Genomic DNA, 23,466 nt, shown 5'->3' on the forward strand with positions numbered 1-23,466 from the left:
TACTTCTGCCACTTGTGCAGAAGACTTACTTGAGCAGCTCTTTCCTGCCCATTGGTAGTTACATTTGTCATTCTATAGTTATAACCACAGAGAGCTGGTTCCTTCAACAAATAGGCACTTCTACAAAGATAGACTCCAAATACCTACACAGGTAATTTGCATTATATCCATGTCTTTTAAATATCATGTTACCATAGGTTATCTTTTCCCTTCCAAAAATATCTATGTCTCTATTATATATAGGCTCATTAGTTGATTTCTAAACAATTCCCCATCTCTTAGCAATAATTTCCAAACTTTTCTAAATTCTGAAAATTTTTATGTATTTTAAAATAAGTCACATGTGACTTAAAGTTGCTTTTATCCATGTATATTTATAACATACCACAATGTCAGTTGAGAATCTCTGATCAATTGTATTGCAAAGACAGAAATTAGAACCAAAGAGCAATGAATATATTATCTGATCACTAAGCTAATACAAATGTCTTAAATTCATTGCTGAAGCAGGGCAATTTTCCTCAGTTAACTTCAGACAATAAGTTAATCTTATTATAGGACATCTTTTGAATACATTATTATGCACATTTTCCTGGTACGTCCTTCTGTAAGTAGCAGTAGGCAAATAAGGAGAGTAAATGTTTAATTGTAGGACGTGGTTGATATCAAATTTGCTTTTTTAATCTCTTTTTGTCTTCAGCACAATAGAACAAGAGTGAAAGGGTGTAGATAAGGAAAATTCCAGATATACTATTTAACTTTGTAAAGGGTTCAGGGTTCCAGACAGTTCTATGACATATAGTTGATGGTGTTATCATTAGGTCACCCGAGTCAGAAGCTTGGAAATCATCCAGGTCACCCTCAAAATTGAATCCATCGCCCAGGCTTATGGCTATTTCTCCCGAAACATCTCTCTAATTGGTGCTCACCTCTTCATCCCTACTACCACTGCCCCAGATTGGCTTTTCACGAGTACCTGCCTACCTGCTTACAATAACTTCCTAACAAGTTCTTCTTGTCTCTAGTCTTCAACTCCTCCAACCCATCTTCCATAGAGGAATGGATCCAAAACTAACATCTGATCGCAATGGATCCAAAACTAACATCTGATCACATCATTACTTGCCTAAGACCTTCCAATGTCTTCCAATAATTAAAGCCCAAAGTCCTCACTAGAGCATCCAAGATCGTTCAAAATGTGCCCCTCCTTCTAGCTTCACCCTTTGTCATTCCCCCTCAAACCTTACAGTCTAGCCACAGTGAGCTATTTTTAGATCTCCGGACACACAAGTATCCTTTCCTCGCTTCCATACCCTTGGCTCAAGGGCTCTCCTTGGTCGGAGTACTCTCCTCACCTCCTTTCTCCCACTTCCTTTATTCTGGCCAAGGGTTGAGGACCCTTTTCGACTCAGCTTAGGAGTCAACTCTGGAGGAGGATGTGCTCCCCATGTACCGTCCCGCTCACACTAGTGCCCTCTCAGTAGTCCTTGCTCCTCTGACCATCTCTACCTCGCACTTACTACGTCATTGGTCCACGTGTTTGTCTTTCTCACAGGATCAAAAGTTCCTTAAGGGCTGGGACAGTTAGTCACCGTGTCTGGCACTCAGCGCATGCTCATTAAGTGTTTTTACTGAGTAAGAGAATAAATGTGATATAGAAGATGACGTGGAAAAATCATAATTATGCTGTCACCATACTGAGCAATGCGGACTAATTTATCTGTCCCTAGCAAGAGCACTAGCCAAGTTTTTTAACTTTTCCCAGGACATCTATTCAAGGCAAAACTTTTTTTTCTTTCCCAGTCCAGGAAACAGGGAAAGAGCGAATAAATACAGCAGTATGAAAAATAGTTTAAAATGAACAAGTGTGTACATCTAGGACCAGTCCAAGGTGCTCGATGCACCCACATAAAGAGTACAAGTGGATAAACAGCCCTTCCTTTGTTTTCTTACAGCAGGACCAGAATATTCAAATGAACTTTGCTAAAGGAGAGTAAAAAAGAATTTTCCACCTAGTACAATTATTCTAGAGCCTGACATACTTTATTCACCTCTGATAAAAGCAGTGATGCCAATTCAGCAAGTCTGTATGATTCTGAAGTCTCCTTAAGTGATCGTGAGGGGCACATCTAGGGAGGGACCTGTCCTTCTCAGTGCGAGTCTCCCTGTGTGTGTTTGAGGACAGGTGATAACACTGTACCCACGAATAACAATCTTAGACACGGACGCTCTTCAACATCCAGGCCACGGTGCATGCTGAGCCCGGCTGCAGCCGCGACCCAGCTCGTCCTCCTAGTTCCAGTGTCCTGTCTAAGGATCTGACTCTTCCCCAGGTAATCTTCCTCGGAAATCACCTTCGTTTCCTTATGGCAGTTGCCTAACCACAGAAAACGGCCTCACGTGTGCATGTCCCTACCATGTAAATGACTTAACGTAATTCAACAATCTTGACCTTCATGAAAGAGCTACACGCAGTCCCACCTCTCCGGCATCAGGCTGCTACTTCTCTTTCCGGCTCCCCGTAGCCAAGTGATCACACTCCCGCCTCCGGCCTTTGTACGCGCTATTCCCTCTCGCGCAACGGGCCTCCGCACGGTCGTCCCCTCCCGTCCTTCATGTCCTCCTCACCGGTCACCTCCTACCTAAGGCCTCCTGACCTCTGTAACGGCCTCTCCCAACACGCCCCGTCTCCAAGGCGCCTGTCGCCTCTACCGCACTAATATTTTGTTCACGTATCTTATTATTTGTCTCCCAACCCCCAAGTAAAACGTAAGCGCCATCAGGGCAGGGAATGTTTGCTTAATGCTCCGTGACTAAGCCCTAGAAAAGCTCCCGGCACACAGCAGGCACCTAAGAAATACCTGCCCAACAAAGGGCAGGTGCCGGTACCGCGCTCGGTCAGGCTTCCCCTCCATGCCACGCTCGCTGCAGGACGTTCCAGTCATGGACAGTTCGGCCACCGCAGGACTTTCCGGCGGACACAATGCGGGGACTTGCGCACCGGGCTTTGGTGCCTGTGGCTCCCCGGCGGCCACACGGCGTGGATGCAGCTTTCCTCTCCCACGAGGACCACAAGACCCTCGGGGCCGGACCCCACTGCTGCCAAGCCCAGCTCTTCTCTCAGGGGACTGCGGGGACCACCCGCCCGCCGTCAGCTTCACCAGTGATGGCTACGAAAACGGTGGCACCTGGGGGATGCTGGGAGCGCTCGGGGATGCTGGGATTGCAGGGCATGCCGGGAGCACGTGGTGTGCGGTGCGTGCTGGGAGTGGCGCCAGCGGTGGTGAGGAGGTCGCTGAGGGCCAGCGGACCAGCGGGCGAAGGTCCCACAGCGGTGAGGCCGGACCAGAGGCGGCAGCTTGAGGGAGCCGGTGAGGGAGCGAGGTCGGCCACTGCGGGTCCTGCCATCACCGGCAGCTTCCTCACGGGAGGGAGAAGGCCCTGCCAGGGCCCGCCTCAGGAGGCGACGTCTTGGAACGCATTGCTTTTCCGGTTAAAAAAAATTTTTTTTACAGGTTCTTTTTACCACTGTTAGGAGGCAATGCCAAGTAGGAAAGGGGCTGGCAGGACCCCCGCGCCAGCGGCCTGAGAAGGTCACTGGTCTGTGTGAGGGACGTGCTGGGGGAGCAGGAACAGGACGTGAATGCGCATGTGCTCGTGGGAGGAAATATTCCTGGAGACCCTCAGCGTCCAATCTTTAGAGCATCTTATTTTATCAGAAATTTATAGAATCACTCTTTAAAAAGTGTTTAAACTAAAAAAAGACCTTGGGGATGTTTCCACCCAATTCCATTGCTGTAGGTGAGAAAATAAGGCTCAGAGAGAAGGAAAGACTGGCCTGTTGGCCACAGAGGCCATCTGTGGAGCCCACGTGACATCTGACCTCTGGGCGTCCACGTGGTTCCCACCAAGGTCCCTTGCAGAGGTAGAAACACAGGCAGCTCCAGATGGGCCAGAAGTTGCTTAGACTGCAGTGGCTTCAGGGCGGGGTTCTCTTTGGTTCCTTGAGTCCTGGAATGTGTAATTCGGTAGGTACCTGTTCCTTTTGGTAACACCACCTGGACAGACGTGTGATGGAGCCATTCTCGGACAATGCGTTAATAATTCATCCATATATATTAACTAGACTTTGGCCCAGGTATTGAGCCTTACAATGCCGTTCTTATACAATGTAGGAAAATAACACTTTTAATCTGCAGTTTTTTTCCTAAGTAAATCTTTTTTTTTTTTTTTCAATTGGGGAATATTGGGGAACAGTGTGCTTCTCCAGGGCCTATCCGCTCCAAGTCATTGTCCTTCGATCCAGTTGTGGAGGGCGCAGCTTAGCTCCAAGTCCAGTCACAGTTTTCAATCTTTAGTTGCAGGGGGCGCAGATCACCATCCCATACGGGCAACCTTGTTGTTGCGAGCTCGCACTCTAACCGACTGAGCCATCCGGCCACCCCTCCGGAAGCTCAGTGGCAGCTCGATGTCTTCAGTCTAGTTGTGGAGGGCACAGCTCACTGGCTCGTATGGGAATTGAACCGGCAACCCTGTTGTTCAGAGCGCACACTCTAAGCAACTGAGCCGTGTGGCTGCCCCTAATCTGCAAATTTTGCTAATCATGAACCTAAAAAAAATCTTAAAGGTAATTCTAAATAATAAAAGTAAATAAGTTGCCTGTTCCTGAACAGATCAATGTTGTTTACATATTATACAATTTTCTGATCAGTCTTTCAAGATTGACAAAAGAAGGCAAGGCCCACCTACAGGAGTTTTTGGTAACTCTGTTACTAGATAGTTAAAGGAAAAAATGAGATAGAAAGTAATTTTAGTGGGAAATGTGTTTTAGAAATGTAAGTAACATGACAAAGTTTCACCCACATCTTTGACCTATTTTCTTTAAAATACACAATTTTATCTCTGGATCCAACCCATAATCAATTCTGTGCTCTATAATTTACCTAATTCATTATTGATGCCCTTTTCTAAAATGCTTTCAGAGGAAGTGAATTTTAGGTAAAATTCACAGTAGGTTGGTTGAATTTGCCTTGGAAACATTCCTGATTTTTCGTTTGTTTGTTTTTGGGTGTTTTTTGTTTGTTTGTTTGTTTTAACTCTTCACAACAGTAAGCATTTACATAGGAGACAGGGCAGAAAAGCAGAGAGAAGGAAAGAATATTTTTGTTTTTGATGGTACGTATCAGAAGTCATCTTGATTAGGTCATTAATACCTTATGTGAATTAGTTTGTGTTAACCATTGTTAGAGTACTTACACTTTTAAAAGAACCAGGTAATCTCTAATGATGAAAATTTCAAACCCGGTGCTTCTTGAGTGAGGAGGATGTGTTGGGCGAAAAGGGCATTGCTAGCAATCCTTACCTGGCACCATAAAGGCGTCTGGTTACTGACATCAGATTTAAGGCTAGGCGCACTCCAGATTGCTGAGCTGATGTGTGATTACATTACTTCTTAGAGAGAGAAAACACGTTGATTCCAAAAAGTTTGAAGGGCTGGAACCTGTTTTCTTCTCCTGATGTATTTGTGCACATTAGAGAAGTTGAGCTTAAATTGGTTAGTAAAATGATATAGGTTTCAAGTGTACATTTCTATAAAACATCATTTATATATTGTGTGTTCACCACCCAGGCAGTTCTCCTTCCATCACCATATTACTTTGTGAAAACCTACTGATTGAAACCCTACTGATAAGATAGTTTACTGTCTTTTTATTGCTGTGTGTTTGTTTGTTTGTTTTTAAAGGCCTGATTGCTGAGACATTCATTCAATCAACAGGAAAATATGAATGATCCTAGGCAGCCGTCACTCTTCTTCATCACACTTCCAGATTTACACAGACTCTGTGCTGTCAGGATAATATTGAGTAATGGGGTGGCAGATACTGAAATTAGGAGTACACAAATTAAGATGTGCAGGTAAAGAGTATATTTTATAACTAACACATTCTGAACTTTTTGAGACCTATAGGAGCTGTTTTAGAGGTATCTCCTTTAAAGCATAATACTCATTGACTTAATCTGTGTATATAATTTTAAAATAAATTCAGTTTTGTTCTGACTAGGTATATAGGACTACATTTAGGGAAGACTTGAAATACTTGAGATAGAATATCTCACTGTTTAGTTTTTATGTATTTATGACTTCTTGTGTGATCTTTTTAATTTAAAACTTTTATAGACGTTGATGAAATAAATCAGGCTCCCCAAAACTTAGAAATCATACTTAATAATAAATATTTACTGAATACCTTTAACAAGTACCGTAAACATTTTAGATTAATATAATTTCTTAATTTTCAGGTCAATATAGGAGTGTTTCTGAAGAGTAATTCTCCAGCAACTATCTTTAAATGTCTAACCCAAGATAGGCTTTGAAAAACAGCTTAGTTGAAGCCTCAAGTATAACTCCATGACTACTAAGGACTCACCGTGTATTAGTCCCTTAAATTGTTTGAGGCACTCAAAAAAAAGACTCTCAGAATACATGGCAAGAGTATATCTGTAACTGATTTTCTTAGAGAGGAACAAACACTTAGAAGATTGCTAGGGGTCAGAAATAAGAAAGACACTCTTTGGAGTGTCTTCATTTGGCTCTTATTCACAAAACTTTTCTTCTCCCCATTGTATATTTTCCCACTCATGTGTATCCAGGAGCCTGTACCCTTCCTGCTAGGGTATAATTTGATAGCTGTTGAGCATTTACCGGTGACCCTTTTAGAAAACAAATAGGTAGAAAATTGTGTGTGAGATTTTCTGCTGTTTGCCCTCAAATTGAATGGGGCCATGCCCACAGAGTAGGGTGTTTTGACTCATCATCCCAATGGCTGACAGAGAGGCTGGGACAGAGAAAGCAGAGAGCTGGCTGTGTCAAAGGCCAGTCTTGCAAAAGTAAGTACCTGTTGTACCTGGGTTCTAGAATACGGCCACCAGAAACAGATTATCTCACTTGACTGCTTTCTGAGGTAACCCCCCCGCGCCCCCCCCACACACACTCTCATGTTGTGTTTTGTGTTTTTTTTTAATTTCCTCGATGATTAGCAATTCTGGAATTTTTCATATTTCCTACTCTATTTTGTGTTTTTTCCACCTTTTCCTTGACTTATAAAGCAAAATTATTGATAGTAATTTGAATTGTGATGATTTTTGTTGAAAGCTCATTTGGCTGTTGAATACTAAAGTAAAACCCATCAAAAAATTGGAAAAAAAATTATTTTTGAAAGAAACGAATCTAGTCAATAGTTCTAACGTGAAGTAGTTGATAACTTCACCCATAGTTGAATCCTTAGACTGTTGCATCCAGTGCCCCCAACCACCACTTAAAAAAAAAACAAGGAAAATGGAAGAAACAGGAGTTAAAAGCTTGACTTTTCAGTGTTAAGACTTCTTCAAGTCTATACGGAAGGCAGAAATGAAGTTTTAAAAGAGGAATTTAGGTTCACAGATGAGAGGAACTTTCTAATTAAAACTTTATAATTCTCTTCATTCAAATCTTGGCTTAGTGCGTACAGTGGTCAAAGTACCATGCTAAGTATGGGGACAGAGACAGAAATCTGTAATACAATCTTTGCCTAGAAGAAACTTAAACTTTTGATTGGAACCAAGCGATTTTTAAATGTTCCAATAAAGTAAAAACAGTGGGCAAATCCACTTTAAAATTCATATATTTCATCTCCACAGGCAATTGCTGCTTTTGCACCAAGATATTCTTACATCACCTGTACCTGGAACAATTAACCAAATTTGGGTGGTGATGGCGGTTAGTATTTTAACATTTTATAAAGTATTATTACTAATTATTTGGGGGTAACATTAACAGAGTAATTCAGGTATTAATTATAGCTCGAATTGAAGATGGTTATGAAGACAAATTGCACTGTGTTGTATGTTGATTGTAGTTTGATTGAACCATTAACAGACTTTAACATTGACAGACCTGATGTTTAAAATCCATTTTTGTGGTTCTAATTTCATACTTAGTTTTCTCTGTCATAAATGTTAAAGACTACTAATGAATAAAATATGTTAGTGCATGACTTTTTAAGATAGCACAGGCTTAATTCTTTTCTCATATTTTATTTTTTAGAATTACACTTAATATAAAGGAAGTAGTTTCTCGTTCCGACAAATTTCCAATTGTTTTTAAAGAACTTAGATCAACCTTCTTTTTAATTTGGAAATTTTATTTAAAAAAATTTTTTTTACAGTTAGTACATTTAGAAAAAGAAACATATTTCCCAGTGCTGTATATAACTGGGAATGATAACGGAAAGCCAAAAATCTTCATAAAAATCATACTATCATGAGATTTTTATCAAAAATATTTCTGAAAATCCCCTTACTCTGAGATTTTAATTCCCCAGAATCCAGTGAAATCAACATTTATTAACAGTGCTGATAAGTCATACAAAATCTTCAGGTCTTTTTCTTCTATGTTATATGGATATATCCAACTTTTTCTTCTCATCCTTTGTATAGTTTTTAAGAAAGAAAAGCTGTTGGTGAACAAGTAGACACTAATATTTCTTACCTGTGTTCTTTTCTATCTGAAAAAGTTTATGGAACAAGGAGGATATTGTTTTAGAGTTCTCGTAAATTCAAATATCCTAATGTTAGCAAGAACAATAAGAGGAGAATAGCTATCTAAAAATATGTTTTGCTTTCTTACAAATATATTACGTGCTGGAAAAAAAAATATTACAAAAATATTTGAAGTATAAAGTGGGATTATTATACATACTGTTTTGAAACGGGCCGTTCATTTATCTCCCCTTCAACAGCCTCTCTTGGATATTGTTCTGTGTCAATATATATATCTTCCTTAATTTTAAGGCTGTGAAATATTTCATTGAATGGATATAAAATAATTTAATTAGCACTTTCTAATGCACATCTGAGTTTCTAGTTTTGTGCTGTTACAAACAAACAATGCTTTAGAAAGTGTCACTGAAATTATATCATTTTCATTTCTCTGGTAGTTTCTATAGGTCAAAAGCTCAGAAGTGGGATTGCAGCACATTTTAGCTATAATCTAGATATTGTGAAATTGCTCTCCGTAAAGCTGTATTAGATTACATTTTAACAAATGGTGTATGAAAAAAAGTTTACAAAAGAACTTACATTTCCACATTTTCACAAATCCTGGATATCGCAACCTTTACATACCTGCCACTCTGTTAGGTTAAGAACAGCATCTTCTTTTAATTTTTGTTTCTTTCCCTGTGGGTTGGAGCACGTTGGCCGTTTAAGCTTTCTCTTGCTCCTCCACTTATGTTCATTTTCCTTCTTCATGTCTAAGAACTTACTGCATATTAAGGTAGGTAGTAAATATTTATTGTGTGCAAGTTATCGGCCTCTTCGTTCATGTGGTTTCTGGGTCCATGTCACCCCCGAAAGCCTGTGCTCACTTTTAGAACATACCCACAGCTTCTGTTTCAGGGAGAGAGTGATCATCACTTGCTTCTCCGAGGCACAGAAGCTGTTAGGATGATGGCCTGATTCTGTGCCCTCTGCTGTATAATGTTTCAAGTCTATTATGTATTGCTTTGCTTAATAGTATATTCATGGTGAGTCATTTTTATAAATGTGGATTTTTGTTATAGATACCATTTTATAAAGCTGGAAAACTTAATGCATATGTTGAAAACTACGGAGCTAAGGTAAGTTTTTTAAAGGATAATTCCAGATGCTGTTTATATTGATTTAGTGTTCAACTTCTTTTGTCAGCAAACAAAAATTGGAGTATCTTTCTCATAAGTTATTGCTGTGCATGTGAAAGAATCCCAAACAATTATTTTGTGTACATTTAGTAGAGACGGGGAAGAGGCTTAATTTTGGGGGGTACTTTCTTGCAGGCATTTTATGTGGCATAATGTTATTTACCATATATATATCTTCCAAGAAGTGAATATTCCCATTTTTTCAGATGAAGAAAATGAAACCCGGAGAGAGAAAAATATTGTCCATAACCGTATAGCTAAGTGTAGGAACAAAACAGTATAGATTGTATTCTGCATGGTGATGAGTTTCTGGATCTTAGCAAGGAAGCTATGAGTACATGGGTTGAGCACCTCTTGTGTGTCAGTTACTCAGGCCATGAAGACTTGGCTGGAGCTCAGTTCGTGTCTGCATGTTTCTCTGGGGCCCTGTATCCGCGGTTATTCTAGCTGCCTGTCCAGGCATCACTGCCGGCCTCATTTCCTAGGTCTAGTGGGGTTTGGGAGAATGCAGTCTCTGATCATCTCCAGGATAAGATGCTTTCTGTAGGTTTTAGGAGGATGACAACGTCTCAGCAATACCCAGAGGTGCTTTTGCAGTTCCCTGAGAAATCTCTGAATAACCCAAAAGCTGGTTTCAGCCATCCGTCACAATCTGTGGGAAAGCAGTATTCTTTAGGAACAGTGTGAAAGGATTTTAGTTAAATCTTTTTGCTGAGACAAGTCTGAACTATGAGAACCAAATTTACAGTATATCATTCACCTAATAGAACTAGAAGCTAGGTCTTCCAGAAATCCCTACAAAATTCTGTCCTTTATTGTGGAAAGTATTTCATGGTTTAGTGTTTTGCTGTTTTCTGGCCTGCTCTTGGAGAATTTAATCTTACTAATATATTGACTTAAAGGTCAAAATTTTATTGTTTTTTGACAAATATGTTACAAAGAAATAGATACAATATGATTTTAGAGATGAATTCTAAAGAGCAAAGCTGTTATCTTTTGAGCATCAGAATAGATAGCATTTCAATATTGAGTTAATAAAAGAATATTTATACTGAGTACCATCATTTTATAAATCTATATCTATCTATAGATAGATATAGATATATAAAGATTATAAGAAAAATGAAAAATTAAGAAACTTATCTCCCATAGTCTTTACACACTAATAAAAACATGCTTTGTGGTGTATTTTCTTCGAGTCTTTTAACTCATACATTTGACTTTATCACTGCAAGTTGTCCAATGTCCAAAATATTTAAAATATTTTGTTTATAGTCTTATTCTTTCCCCATTTATCCCAGTTCCTTATTGTTACTAAGTAAAGTTGCTTTGTTCCTTTCACCAGTCTTCCAGAGTCAAAATACCTTGTTGTTCATGAGCTTTCTTTCAGCCTGACTTCCTACCCTCATTGGGCCTTCATGGTTGTGTTCAATTTTTCTTTTTATGGATACTTTCTACGTACTAGTAACTGTAGGCAGCAGATATTTATTGAACATCTATAATATGCCGAGCGCTCTACTTGTTTCTGGAGTTAAAACTGTGAACCAGATAAGCTCCTTGGCCTCAGGAATTTTATGGTAGGAAAATATTTCCTCCTTTTCAAGTTTTTGGAGTTTGTGTAGAATTTTTATTACTACTTCTGTAAATATTTGTTAAAATTCTCCAATGAAGTTATCTAGGCCTGGAGTTTTCCTTCAGGGAAGGCTTTTATCTACAATTTCAATTTCTTTAATACATAATAGAGCTATTCAATTTACCTATTTTAAAGAATATGTCCATTTCATCTAAGTTGTCAGATTTATTGGCATAAAGTTACTTGTAACATTCCCTTATTTTCCTTTGCTGTAGAATGTATAGTGATGTCACTAGTGTCATTTGCAATATTGGTAATGTGTGTCTTTTTTTTTCCTCTCCATGATCAGTCTTGCTAGAGGCTTAATAATCTTATTGATCTCAAAGAATGAAGCTTTTTGTTCCATTGGTTTTTTTTCTGTTGTTTTACTGTTTTGTATTTCATTGATTTTCATTTTAGTGTTTATTATTTCTTTTCTTATGCTTATTTTGAGTTTAGTTTGTTTTTCTTTTCCTAGTTTCTTAAGGTAGAAGCTGAGGTCATTGATTTGAGAACTTTCTTCTTTTCAATATAGAAACATTTAGTGCTGTAATTTCCTCCTAAGCATATGTTTTGTTTTGATTTTCCTCAGTTCAAAATTAATTCAACTTTTTAATTCCCTTTTGATTTTTTCTGTGATCTAGAGGTTGGTTAGAAGTATGTTATGTAGTTTCCCCATACTTGGGGCTTTTCCAGGGATCTTTTTGTTACTGCCTTCTAATTTAATTATGGCTAGCTAACATGTTTTGTATAACTTGAATCTTTTAAAATTTATTGAGGCTTGTTTTATGGCCCAGAATGGCATATCTTCGTAATGTTTCTTGTCCACTTGAGAGGAATGTGTATTCTGCTGTTGTGTCAAGTAATCTATAAATGTTAATTACGTCATGTTGCTTGATTGTGTTGTTAAGCTACTATGTTCTCACTTATTTTCTGTCTACCTGTTGTATCAGTTATTGAGAAAGGATGGTACAGAATTTGCCCCTTACTTTAGCTGAAGTGATCAATTATACCTTCTTTGCCCTGAAAGGCCTCCAGGTCATCAATCAAGGTGTTTATAAATGATAGAATTGCCCCAAACTTCCTGCTTGCATGTCAAGGCTGAATGCAAACTGATAGATCCTGCTGTGTCAGGGTTAATACCTCAGGCCACAGGGAAAGTCAATGCAGAATCAAGGAGAAAGCCATTTGGCTCTCTAAGATAGATCCCGATAGTTAATGGGATTTATTTAGCTGCTTGGGTCTGGGGCCCTGGGGGCATGTTTGAGGTCAACATTGCAGGTTGACTTCATCCTGCTGCTTGGAGTACTGTTGATGGTAGCCCTAATAAAATTCTCTGTGAGACAAATTGAACAGATTTGGCCCTGTCCCCTGCCAGCAGATTAATTACTTGCATCTTGGGAAAATTCACCAGAAGTCAAAATGGTATGACAGTGAGGGTTGAGTAATATTGGGACACAGCTGTCCTTGGCACTCTCACTTTTCTACATGTCTTGCTTGTAGAAGCAATGGCAGCATTTTCTTCTGGAAAGGATGTTTGAAAGGGTGTTTGTACAACAAACAGCCCTGATTCTTTCCCAACCCCAGAATAGTTTCCTCCCAAGTTTATGCTACTCCATACTCAACTGACTACTGAGGAAGGGCTCAGCTCATCTCAGAGTCTGCTCTCTGTGCAGCCCTCTCACCTCCAACACTTTGCCCCCAAAACTCTAGCTGCCTTGTCCTGCCTGGACTCTCAGCTCTGTCTGCTCAACCCAGGGAGCCCACTGGCTCTTCCAGGACTCCTTTCCCATCACTTGGGGATTATTCTTTGTTGCTTGATGTCCGGCGTCTTGTGAACCATTGTTTCATATAACTTGCCCAGTTTTTTAATTGTTTCAAGTGGAACAATAAACCTGCATCCTATTACTTTCATTGGTCAGAAGCAAAAGTCCCAATTTTTAAAAATTCTGCACAAGTAGAATTGCATGTGTGCTGGTTGCATGTGTGCATATAAGTATTTTCATTGTTTTTTGATGTTGAACTAGACAGAACGATAATGACAAATACTACAATATAGTTCTGGTCTGGTTTCCTCGGTGTAGAGCAGAACACAAAGTAAAGTTGAAGGTTCTGGCACAGGAGCTCTAAAAGATGAGGTTTATTGGGCCAGGAGAAACAGGTGGAACTTGGCTGTCACAGCATAACAGTCATGGCTTCAGAGTGAATAGATTTTAACACTTCTTCAACTTTAGAATCGGATAGGATTGGCTGTAGTGATGACTGTGCCTTCCATCGAGAACAGCCCCGTTTGTTGGGTGGTGATCCAAACACAGACATTCTCTGTGAGTTTATAGGGACACACTGATTGCTGTCAATTTGCCCATATTTTGTCCTTTAATATTTTCAGGTGGAGGCCCCACAAAGAGTAATTCCTGTGATTCTTCAAAACTGCCTTTCATATTCACTCACAGCTAGACTTGCTCCAGCCTGGAATAAAACTGGCCATCTCTTGGTGCAAGGTGACTTTACCTCTGTCAGTCATTGTGGCTTTCTGTCCTAGATTACCTCTGTTGTGTGCATCTGTTTTTAATTTCAAGATACATTCTTTTTAGGAAGTAGTTTTTAAAGCATAGCCCCAACCAAGCATCCTCAAGCACGCCCATGACAATAAGTGCCATTTCCTTACTTTGGGATTATATCCAGAGGCCTGCTGGTGTTTCTTTAAAGCATATTTGTTTATTATATAATACTTTATGTTTAGAAAGAAAGAAATTAAGTTATGGAGCATTATAATAAAATGAACACAAATTACCAATATTGTTGGAACCAAAAGGCTAGTCTCAGTTTTGTGTTCAAGTCTGACCATTTTCTAAGTATTTAATACCAGGAAATAAATGTTTGAGGGAATAATTGTACATTTCTGTCCTTTAAATTGGAGAGATACTTTTTAAGTGATTATATTTTTTATCTGAGCTGTCATCAGATACTCCTTTGTATAAAAATGCACTTTAACGCATTTTCCTTAGCTTCAAAAATTTCACATAAAAAGGTTATATTTATCAAGTATGATTTATGAGTTATAATAATATGGCATATCCTATCAATTTTTTAAGGAAGAGAGTTTCTTTCTCAGAGGGGAAAGCAAAGTGCCATTGGTAAGTAAAAATGCATGTCAGTAGATAAAACATTAATATAATCAACAGTTAAAGAATAGTGTTGGATTGTTATCATCTTGATGATGAGGTTATATTGTAACTTAATCAGGTTATTATAATCACAATTTCACCCAGGAAATCACCTCTGGTTCAAAATACACATTCTACCTATATGAGATGAGACAAAATTCACTTCTCTTACTTGTAATAAAAGCTATATTTTTTTATTTCTGCACTGAAAGAAAATTATGACTATGAAGGAGTTTAATTCTTCAAGCATTTATAATGTATAGTCTCCAGAAGCATATCATCAAAAATTCTTTGGTAGTGTTGTAAAAGCTTTATTTTTTATGAGAAAATGATTCTTTTTCTCCTAAAAAAAAAAAAGTCTAAAGAGACACAGATGATCTAAAATACACAGTTTATGATAAGGACTGGTCTAATTCTTTCAATGATGTGAACGCTGTAGTGCAGGTAGACAAGATCCTAAACAATATCCCAGAGACAGCAGAGAGGTGGCAATCCTAACCCAGTTGGACATCACTAATCGTAGCAGCCCTCACCACCATTTGGGCATAGCCTTAAATCCTGGGCTGGCCTCTGTGAGCCACTACTCTTCAGTCTGAGTTGCTTTCCTTGCGCTAGTTTTATGTTGAACTTGGACAGAGGCAGTTATGGTACTGTAACTCTAGATGGATGGGTTCATTACCTAAATTTTGTCTCATCCCAAACACTACCAGGGGACTACAGCTGTCAGAGATTACAGTTAAGGAGAGCAAAATTCCTCACTTCTGTGTTAGAAGTTTTTCTTTTAGTTTTATTGAATGTAATATTCTACAACAAAACTGACAAATTGGAATTGTATAGCTCATTGGATTTTCACACACTAAACATATCTTTATAACCAATTCTTAGATCAAGAAACAACGTTACTAATACCCCAAAAGCACCCTCTGCTTTCTTCCAGGGATTACCCCTTCCCAAGATAACCATTTTCTGACTTGTATAAGGAATTTTAATTATGAGAAAGTGAGGTAGAAGCTTTGGGGCTCTGTGAGATCTGGAGTGTATCCGTCATTATATTTGAGGGCATTTGTTGGCAAAAGACTATTGAAGTCAGAATCATGGCATGGTACTTCTCCCAATTTAAGAAGACAGTCTCCATTTTTTCACACATGATAGATGTCAGACATGTAAAAGTGTATTGTTGTGTTTTCCTCTCAACTGTAGGATGCCTCATTTTTCTGATTGTAACCTGCCCTTTCCCCCAACACATACACACCTACATTCCATGTTGTTTCATGCCCTTGTCTACTTTTAGATGTCTCATCTGCAGACTCAGATATTACATGGTGATGAAATTTTACCATGCGTGAAAAAATACCATTCTTTTCTGGGTTTCTAATTTGAATAAATTATGTTAAAGTTATTTCTTTTGTTACTAAAATATTTAGAGTAATAGGGGGAGTAATAATTCCAGAAAGTTTACAATCAAATATTTTGTTTTCAGTATTAAACATCAATGTAACAGAAACTCAAGTTTGTCTGAGTATAGACGCTCACACGATCAGACTGCCACCACCTGAGGTACCACATATTTTGATTTCTGTGATTAACTTTACTATGTTTACTATATACTTAATAGATTTCTTATTATTACTAACATGCTAGTAGGTTTTAATTTTTAACAAGAAGAGTGATAAGATTTTTTTATTTTCAAAATCCATATTATTAAATTCTTAATACATTCATATTGTTCTGAACATGCTTACCCAAGTAAAACATTCTGTCAATTTAACACACAGCATATTATTCCCTTGCTCAAAAATCTTTTTAGGTGGCATTCAAGACTCTCCACAACCCTCTCTTGCCTCAGCACCCACTTCTTCCCTCTTCTTTCACCTCCAAATATCAAAAGCACAATTTCAGCACATACTAACTGTAATATCCCCCCATTGGCATTCTGGTAGCAATTATTTTGCATCTAATTTTTGCACATAACACCTTTTGGCTTCACAGTAAAGGATAAGTCTTTTATTTGCTAATTTTCATAGCACACAGCATAGAAACTTACACATTAATGGTAACTCAGTAAGTGTTATTTTCCTTCTTGCATACCAGTGGTTCTCAACAGAGCCGGGTGGAGGGGGAAATGAGTGCTTTTGTTCTCCGTGAGACATTTCGTAATGTCTGGAGAAAATTTTAGTTTGCACAAAGGGGGTGGGCTGTGTTGCTACTGGCATTTAATGGTTAGAGGCCAGGGATGCTGCTGAATATCCTCCAGGGCACAGGATACAACCCCACCCCAACAAAGACTTATGCAGCCCAAAGTGTGGATAGTGTCCAGACCGAAAAACCCCAGACATAGGACAGGTGACCCTTCCCTTGAGCAGCACGCCCCTGACTGGCTAGACATCCTGCTCATCCTTTCAGGGCCAACTCAAGTGCTACTCCATTCATTTTGCTCTTTAACTCTTTTATTACATGTTTTGTTGAGGCAATAGACAAGTCAGGGATGAATAAAATCTACTTTCTGGCCCTTGGGAGTTGTGTAAGCCAGTAGGGAAAAGACCTGCATGTAAAGACCTGGAGTGAGTGGCGTGACACGAATATCCTATATCCACGAGGAGCCTTCCCAAGGCCCCAGACCCAGTGTGAGCTCCAGCGCTTTCAAACCTTCACACTATTCCCCACCAGCTCACACACGTCCTTGTATTTTTAGAGGCACACTCCTCATTTTCACATCCCCAGTTTACTTTATAATGAGCTCCTTAAGGACTGATTATTGCACCTCACTGCCCTTTGAATTTTCTACAGATGATACTTCTGTTTTATATACCTGAGTTTTGAACCAATTAGAGATTAACCAAGAAGAGTGAGACATACAGAGATCAGAATACCACCTTTATTAAGAGGATGAGAATGTAATTTATCATCCAAAATGGACACTTTTGAGAGTGAAAGGGACCTTAATCCAACGGGATACTGGTCCAACATGTATGAACTGGGAGATGTTAATAATAAAATCAGATCAATTAAAGTTGAATTTAATAAGAGTTTATTGTACATAAAAGAACAGTTTGTGAACCAAGAGTCTTCACACCACAGTGGACTGAAGCTTAGAGATGTGTTGTTATAGGACCGTTTATATAGCAAAAATGCAGAAGAGATTTAATCTTTATAATGCTTGAGTATAGCAATGGGATTTTCCAAATGACAGGGAATTGGTTAAAAGTGATTATTTTATACCATTTTGGAAAACAATTTAAGTTTTATTTATGATTTCTGGAGGCATTTACAAAAAATAAGTTAAATTTTGCTTGCATTGCAGAATAAGCTAGATTCGGTTTCACTTAACGTGGCCTAACTGGTTTTCTCTGGTTTTGAAACTGGTTTTCTAATTGGTTTTGAAAATGCATAAAGCATTTTCAAGTTTGGTCTCCATTTTATTTATTTCAACAGGTTTATGGTTACACTCTTTATTACTGAAAAAGATAAACAGCTATTGGAGAATGCAGGCTATCTGGACCCTAGAATTAGGTAGATTGACCCACCCACGTATGACAATAACGGAAACCCAGGGGATCCCACGAGATCAAGTGCCATTCCCAACATGACCGAGAGAATGCAGAACACCACTGTTTGCCAGCCTGCCAGCTTCCAATAGGAAGAGTAAGGAGTTGTCCCAATTTTACCAACCAGATAAGTCACCTCATCTGCCCTCGAGAGGAATGAAGGAAGGGGCACAGCGACATCAGGAAAGGAGAGCTTTTTTTTACAGGGGAGCAAACACCAAAATGAGGAACATGCATTTCTCTTTTTCTACTCAACATTATACTCTCTATCCATACTTGTTCAATTCATTTAAATTGATTCCCTAAATTATAATTTGTCATCAGCTCCTTCAAATCTCACTTAACTACATTTTTTTTACTTACATTTTTTATGTGACATTTTTTACGTCCCGACAGCTATAAAAATTAATTCGTGTGTTCCTGTGAGACAGTACAAAATAGTTTTGATTTGAAAGATAAAAAGGAAAGTATGAAATAGTTGATATGCTGTATAGAGAAGAGACAGGCTGAGCTGAACCGCTGTCAAGTGGGTGTGATGATCCAATGGAACTCAGCCTTTATAATTGCGTTTGTGCGTTTGTGTGTAACAAGTGGGTATGTATGATCCCATGTAACTCACACCTTTTTAATTGCGTTTGTGCGTGTGTGTATAACAAAAACAGTATGTGGTTTTTAATGTTTCTTTTTGTTTACCAAATTATTTTGAGGACTTATGCATTAAAATCTTATTTCTGTTAAAAGCTAGCAGAATTTGGTATTTCTCCGAGTATTATAAAGGATTTTGATAATCACAAGAATGCTGTCATTGAGGGACATTCGATTTTAAACAACTGGTGCTACGTTTTGCCAAGGTGAGATTTCAATTTGTAGTATAGATGGGGAGGTTCAAGATATATTAGTTTTCTCTTATCTCACTTCAACATGGATATGTGCAAAAGTATAAACCATTTTAGTGAATTTTTGAAACTGAATTATGGCTTAGAAAAAATATTGAAATAATATTGTCATTCTTTCATGAGCCATCAATTTCCTTTATCAAATTACAAAAATGAGTTTATTATACATGTACATTCCTATTAGATCTAGTTTTTAAAACAAAATTTATAGATCTCTCATAAAATTACAACTATTACAATACTCTCAATAAAACCTTGTAAACTTTTATATAATTAATGATTCATCATCATTTGATAAGAGAGCTAAGTTTTAAGTTTGTACTATCTTCAGGGAAAAAAATGTCTTGTTATTAATATCAATGGTACTACTGAGAGGAAATTTTAACCAGCTTTACAAAAAAAGAACATTAACTACCAAGCACATTCATAATAATTGAATCATTGAAGCAGGAAAAGATAGATGGGGAACAAAGATTTGACTCCAATTCACGTAACTTAACAAATTTTTCCCTAAAGTCTAACAATTACCAGGCATATCTCTGTATGGCAACATTTTATTAGTCATTATTTTCTGTTTATAAATGGCATATTGTTTGCATCAATTCAACTTAGTTTTTCCTAACAATTCTAGTTGTTAAGATTTAATACAATGTGTACTTGGGACTAGAAGCAAATGATTAGTTTATTACTTACACATAGATAGTTGCTAAGTCTTTTTGAACACTTTCTAAATCACATAGTTAAACTATAAGCATTGGCTCATAATATTTTACCAACTCTTATTTCTCATAGTATGAAAATGGGGAAGATAGTATGTATTCTTCATACTACACCCCCTGACTGTCCTTTTCACTCATATGAAGATTTCCAGATGCACTGGGATAACCTGGTAAGTAATTATGTTAGAAGTTATTTGATTATGCTTCTTATAATTTAACCTAAGTTTAGCTTTCCCTCAAGAGAATTTCAACTTTGGTCTTAATTTTTAGTATGGCTATAAACTTCCAGAAGATTGTGGAGATACTGAAATCTACTGTAGCATCTACTTCAAAATGATCGGAGGAAGGATCTTGACATATCCTGTACGCCACTTGGAGCAGACGCTCTACGGCCACCTGTGATCCAGGCTTTTCTCCTGGCCTGTCTGGTCCTTTTCAGCCTTCTCTATGTCTAAGTGAAACTGCTTTCCTCTCTACTTCTTTGTATCTGAGTGAGTGTTTTTGTTTTGCTTAGAACGTTCCCATGTTTATTTGAGGATGAGTTTAATAATGATATTTTTCCCCTTAACACTGCTGCAACAACTTAGCAAAAGAAACGTTACAGTCGGTAGAAAAAACCTTTATATGATCCCTAGCAGAAATTGAGAAACCGATCTTAGGATTCTCCTTAGCCAAAGGCTCCCTCCTGTGGCACTTTGGATATTACTGAAAGGGTGGAAGTAAAAGAAGTAGTTGTTTAACAAAGATTTTTCTTTTTGGAAGGTTATTTTATTTTACAGGCAAAATTTGGAGGTTTTGACTCACACTTAATGTACCCATTGATTTTAGAAAATATCTTCACATTATTTTTAAAATCTGCACACAAAAATAGCACAAGTGCTCCTGTGAAACTCTTGGGTCTTAATACTGATCTCATCATCCCTGTCTGTATTCTGACCAGCTGGAGTTTCAACATGGAAGAGAAAAGAGCCATAATGTTCTCTTTCTGTATTCTAACCCAAACCTTAATATAAAAGTGAAGTTGACCCATACCAATTATTCCCTTTCATTAGATGCCAAGTGATTACTCTAAATCTGCAGAATATTTTTCATCAGAAAAGTAACTGCTTTTTTCAAAAAACTGCTTTTGGAGCTTGAATAAAATCTCCACGTGTTGTTTCTCTGTACTGAATTTTTACTTCTTTTCGGAGATGCAACGTGTTTATTGTTTACTATAAACACTTGTTTCTGTAATCTATAAAAGTCACAGTAGCTTTCTTATAAGTCACTTTTGGGATATGTTGATTTGCCAGTCTATATAGAAAGCCATATAATAGGGATGCAATCAGTTGTCTTGATTGTGTTAAAATCGAGGTAATTAAGATCCCTGTGAGAAAACATGCTCTTTAGCTTTGGAGTATAAACTTGGAATTATTTAGCTTGAAATAAATAAGCAATAATCAAATACTTGGGATTTATTTATATGTGCCTTTTTAACAGTTATTATTTTAATGGGTTTTTTTATGCCGTGAAAGTTGCTATCTCTTATATACAAAAAATGTTCCATTGTTCTTTAACTTTGTTCACATACCCTCTCAGTTGCATCCGAAGTCAGCCCATACAGTTCTTTCCAAGGGTAGATTTGGGAGGTGTGTTGAAAAGTTTTCTTTCAGACTTAAAATCTAAACTGCCTCATATGTGTGGATTTCCCATAAAGATGACAACGAAACCATGCTACTTCACCCAAGAACTAACTAAACCGCGTATACAGGTGAGAGATTTGTGTTCTGTCGGGACACACTACACACCTGTCTTACCTGGATCTCTTGCTTCTCTGATGGACCACCTAACCCACTGTGCTGTAATACTTTTCTCTCGGTTCAGCGTTCCCCTAATACAGTTTGCTATTATTAAGTACTTAACCATTTGTCACTACCAGTTGTTATTATTATGGTATTTAATGTGCTTTTGTAGTAGTACTTATTTACTGGTCTATTTCTTCTAATGTAGTGTGAGCTCATGGAGGCTAGGGATCATGCTCAATCTTGTTATCCCAAGGGCCTGATACACAATAAGTGTTCATTAAATGCCTTTTCAATGAATAAATGATCTTACATTATAGTTTAGAAACATTTGCTTCCTACAAACCGAAGTTTACTTTGCACTTCTGCCACTTCGTTTGAGTCTAATTATTGAAAAAGTCTTTGAATAATTCCATTTTTAGAAATTAAATTAATTACATTTTCATTGTAAGATGATGTGCTAAGTAAAATTTTATGAAAAACAAGAAACAGTTGAGCAATACTGATGAAGAAAATGTGGTGGCTTATCTTCACACTCACTAGAATGATTTCTTTGTCAAAACAAAATTAAGAGGAAAGTTTTTAAAGAACAAACCTAAGGAAATTGAATTTAAAGTTTTCCACAATATTCTTTCTTTGGATTGACAAATAATTGTGTGTTTTCATCAAAGGGAAGTCAAAAGTTTGAGCAGTTTGAAACATAATATGAATTCCATGACTATCTCCCTGTCTGCTCAGTCGCCTGCCTTTGCCCCGCTCGTCTCTGCTTATTGCAGTTCGCACTGCGCCAGTGGTTTCAGCTCTCACGCTGCATTGGCTCACACACGATGCCTCATGGCATTTTTTCAGTTTTTGCTGCCATGCTAATTGTTTCACCCTCTTTATAATCCTTAGCTACAATTCACCAGGGCCAGTATGATAGACCCCACTCATCTTTTCAGGCCAGACCACATCATCTGTCACTAGCCGGCATGTAGATTTGGGATCCTTGGGTCAGAGGCCAACACCTTGTACAGATGGTGTAAAAACATGAGAGCATCGACGTCAGGGGCTGTAGATGAGGCCACTTCCTTAGAAGGGAGCGTGGTGAACAGATACCAATTGACATCTTTATGATAATGAATCTTAAAATTTTTCCCAGATACAACATTTGTAACAGTTTAGTGGCTGGCCAAGTCCAAACCTGAGGAATTTGGAAGATATGTCATTACATCATGCACAGTTATTGAATATATTTATTGAGTACTGAATATTTCCAGCCCATATCTGTTTCAGAAATAGTGGATCCAAACAATATACTTGTGAAAATTTGCTTCTTACATGTAAAATAACACTTAATTGGAAATTCTGGTCTTTATATTGCTCCTAACAGCTGGAACCCTGACAAAAATATCTCCTACTCACTTTTATTCTCTTCCGTGTGCCAGCTGCTTTTTTGTGTATCATCTCATTTAATTGTCAAAATAAACTCTTGGAATAAAGAATTGTCTCCTCAATTTTGCAGAAGAGGAAACTGAAGCTCAGAGCATCCAAATAATTTAACCAAAGACATACAGCTAAATAAATACATTGCAAAACTAGGACTGTACCCCAGAGTCAGAATCTCAGTCCTGTAATTGGAAAAAGGTTAGATGTGTGGTTAAGATCCTAGGTTCTAGAGACAGGCTGTCTGGATCTGGACCCCTCAGTACTTGTATAATCTTGGGCGAGTTATTTGATCTCTCCGTGCCTCAGTTTCCTCAGTTATAAAGTGGGGTGTGGTAGTGGTGGTAATCACAGCATTTGTTCCAACCTGGACTCTCAGGGAGGCTGGCTCTGAAATGAGTCTGGTGCGTGTGGTATTTATTGGCAATTGCCTTGGAGTCAGCATCTGCAGACAGCAAGGCAGGAAGCGGGTTGGAGATGCTCCGAGCTAAGACAGCCCATCAGGGCCGCGCTGCCCACGCCCCCCCTCCCCCACGCCAGCCCTGTGTCCCTGGATTTGTGCCACCCTGAGGCTATCTTGAGGGGACAATAGCCAAAGGTGGCCT

At 38.2% G+C, this 23,466-nt stretch overlaps 1 protein-coding gene across 1 annotated transcript; it reads left to right on the forward strand.

The window, feature by feature from the left end:
- The first annotated feature begins 3,410 nt into the window (after positions 1-3,410).
- C19H18orf63 (chromosome 19 C18orf63 homolog) lies at positions 3,411-22,899 on the forward strand. The gene is made up of 10 exons (XM_033135664.1): positions 3,411-3,492; positions 5,744-5,916; positions 7,678-7,756; positions 9,600-9,656; positions 13,718-13,829; positions 14,424-14,465; positions 15,976-16,052; positions 18,782-18,891; positions 19,729-19,825; positions 19,926-22,899. The coding sequence occupies exons 2-10, from the start codon at positions 5,783-5,785 to the stop codon at positions 20,055-20,057; spliced, it is 840 nt and encodes a 279-aa protein (XP_032991555.1). The 5' UTR covers positions 3,411-3,492; positions 5,744-5,782; the 3' UTR covers positions 20,058-22,899.
- The last annotated feature ends 567 nt before the right edge of the window (positions 22,900-23,466 follow it).

The sequence above is a fragment of the Rhinolophus ferrumequinum genome, chromosome 19, assembly GCF_004115265.2.
Source record: "Rhinolophus ferrumequinum isolate MPI-CBG mRhiFer1 chromosome 19, mRhiFer1_v1.p, whole genome shotgun sequence".
In the NCBI taxonomy this organism is placed as follows: Eukaryota; Metazoa; Chordata; class Mammalia; order Chiroptera; family Rhinolophidae; genus Rhinolophus; species Rhinolophus ferrumequinum.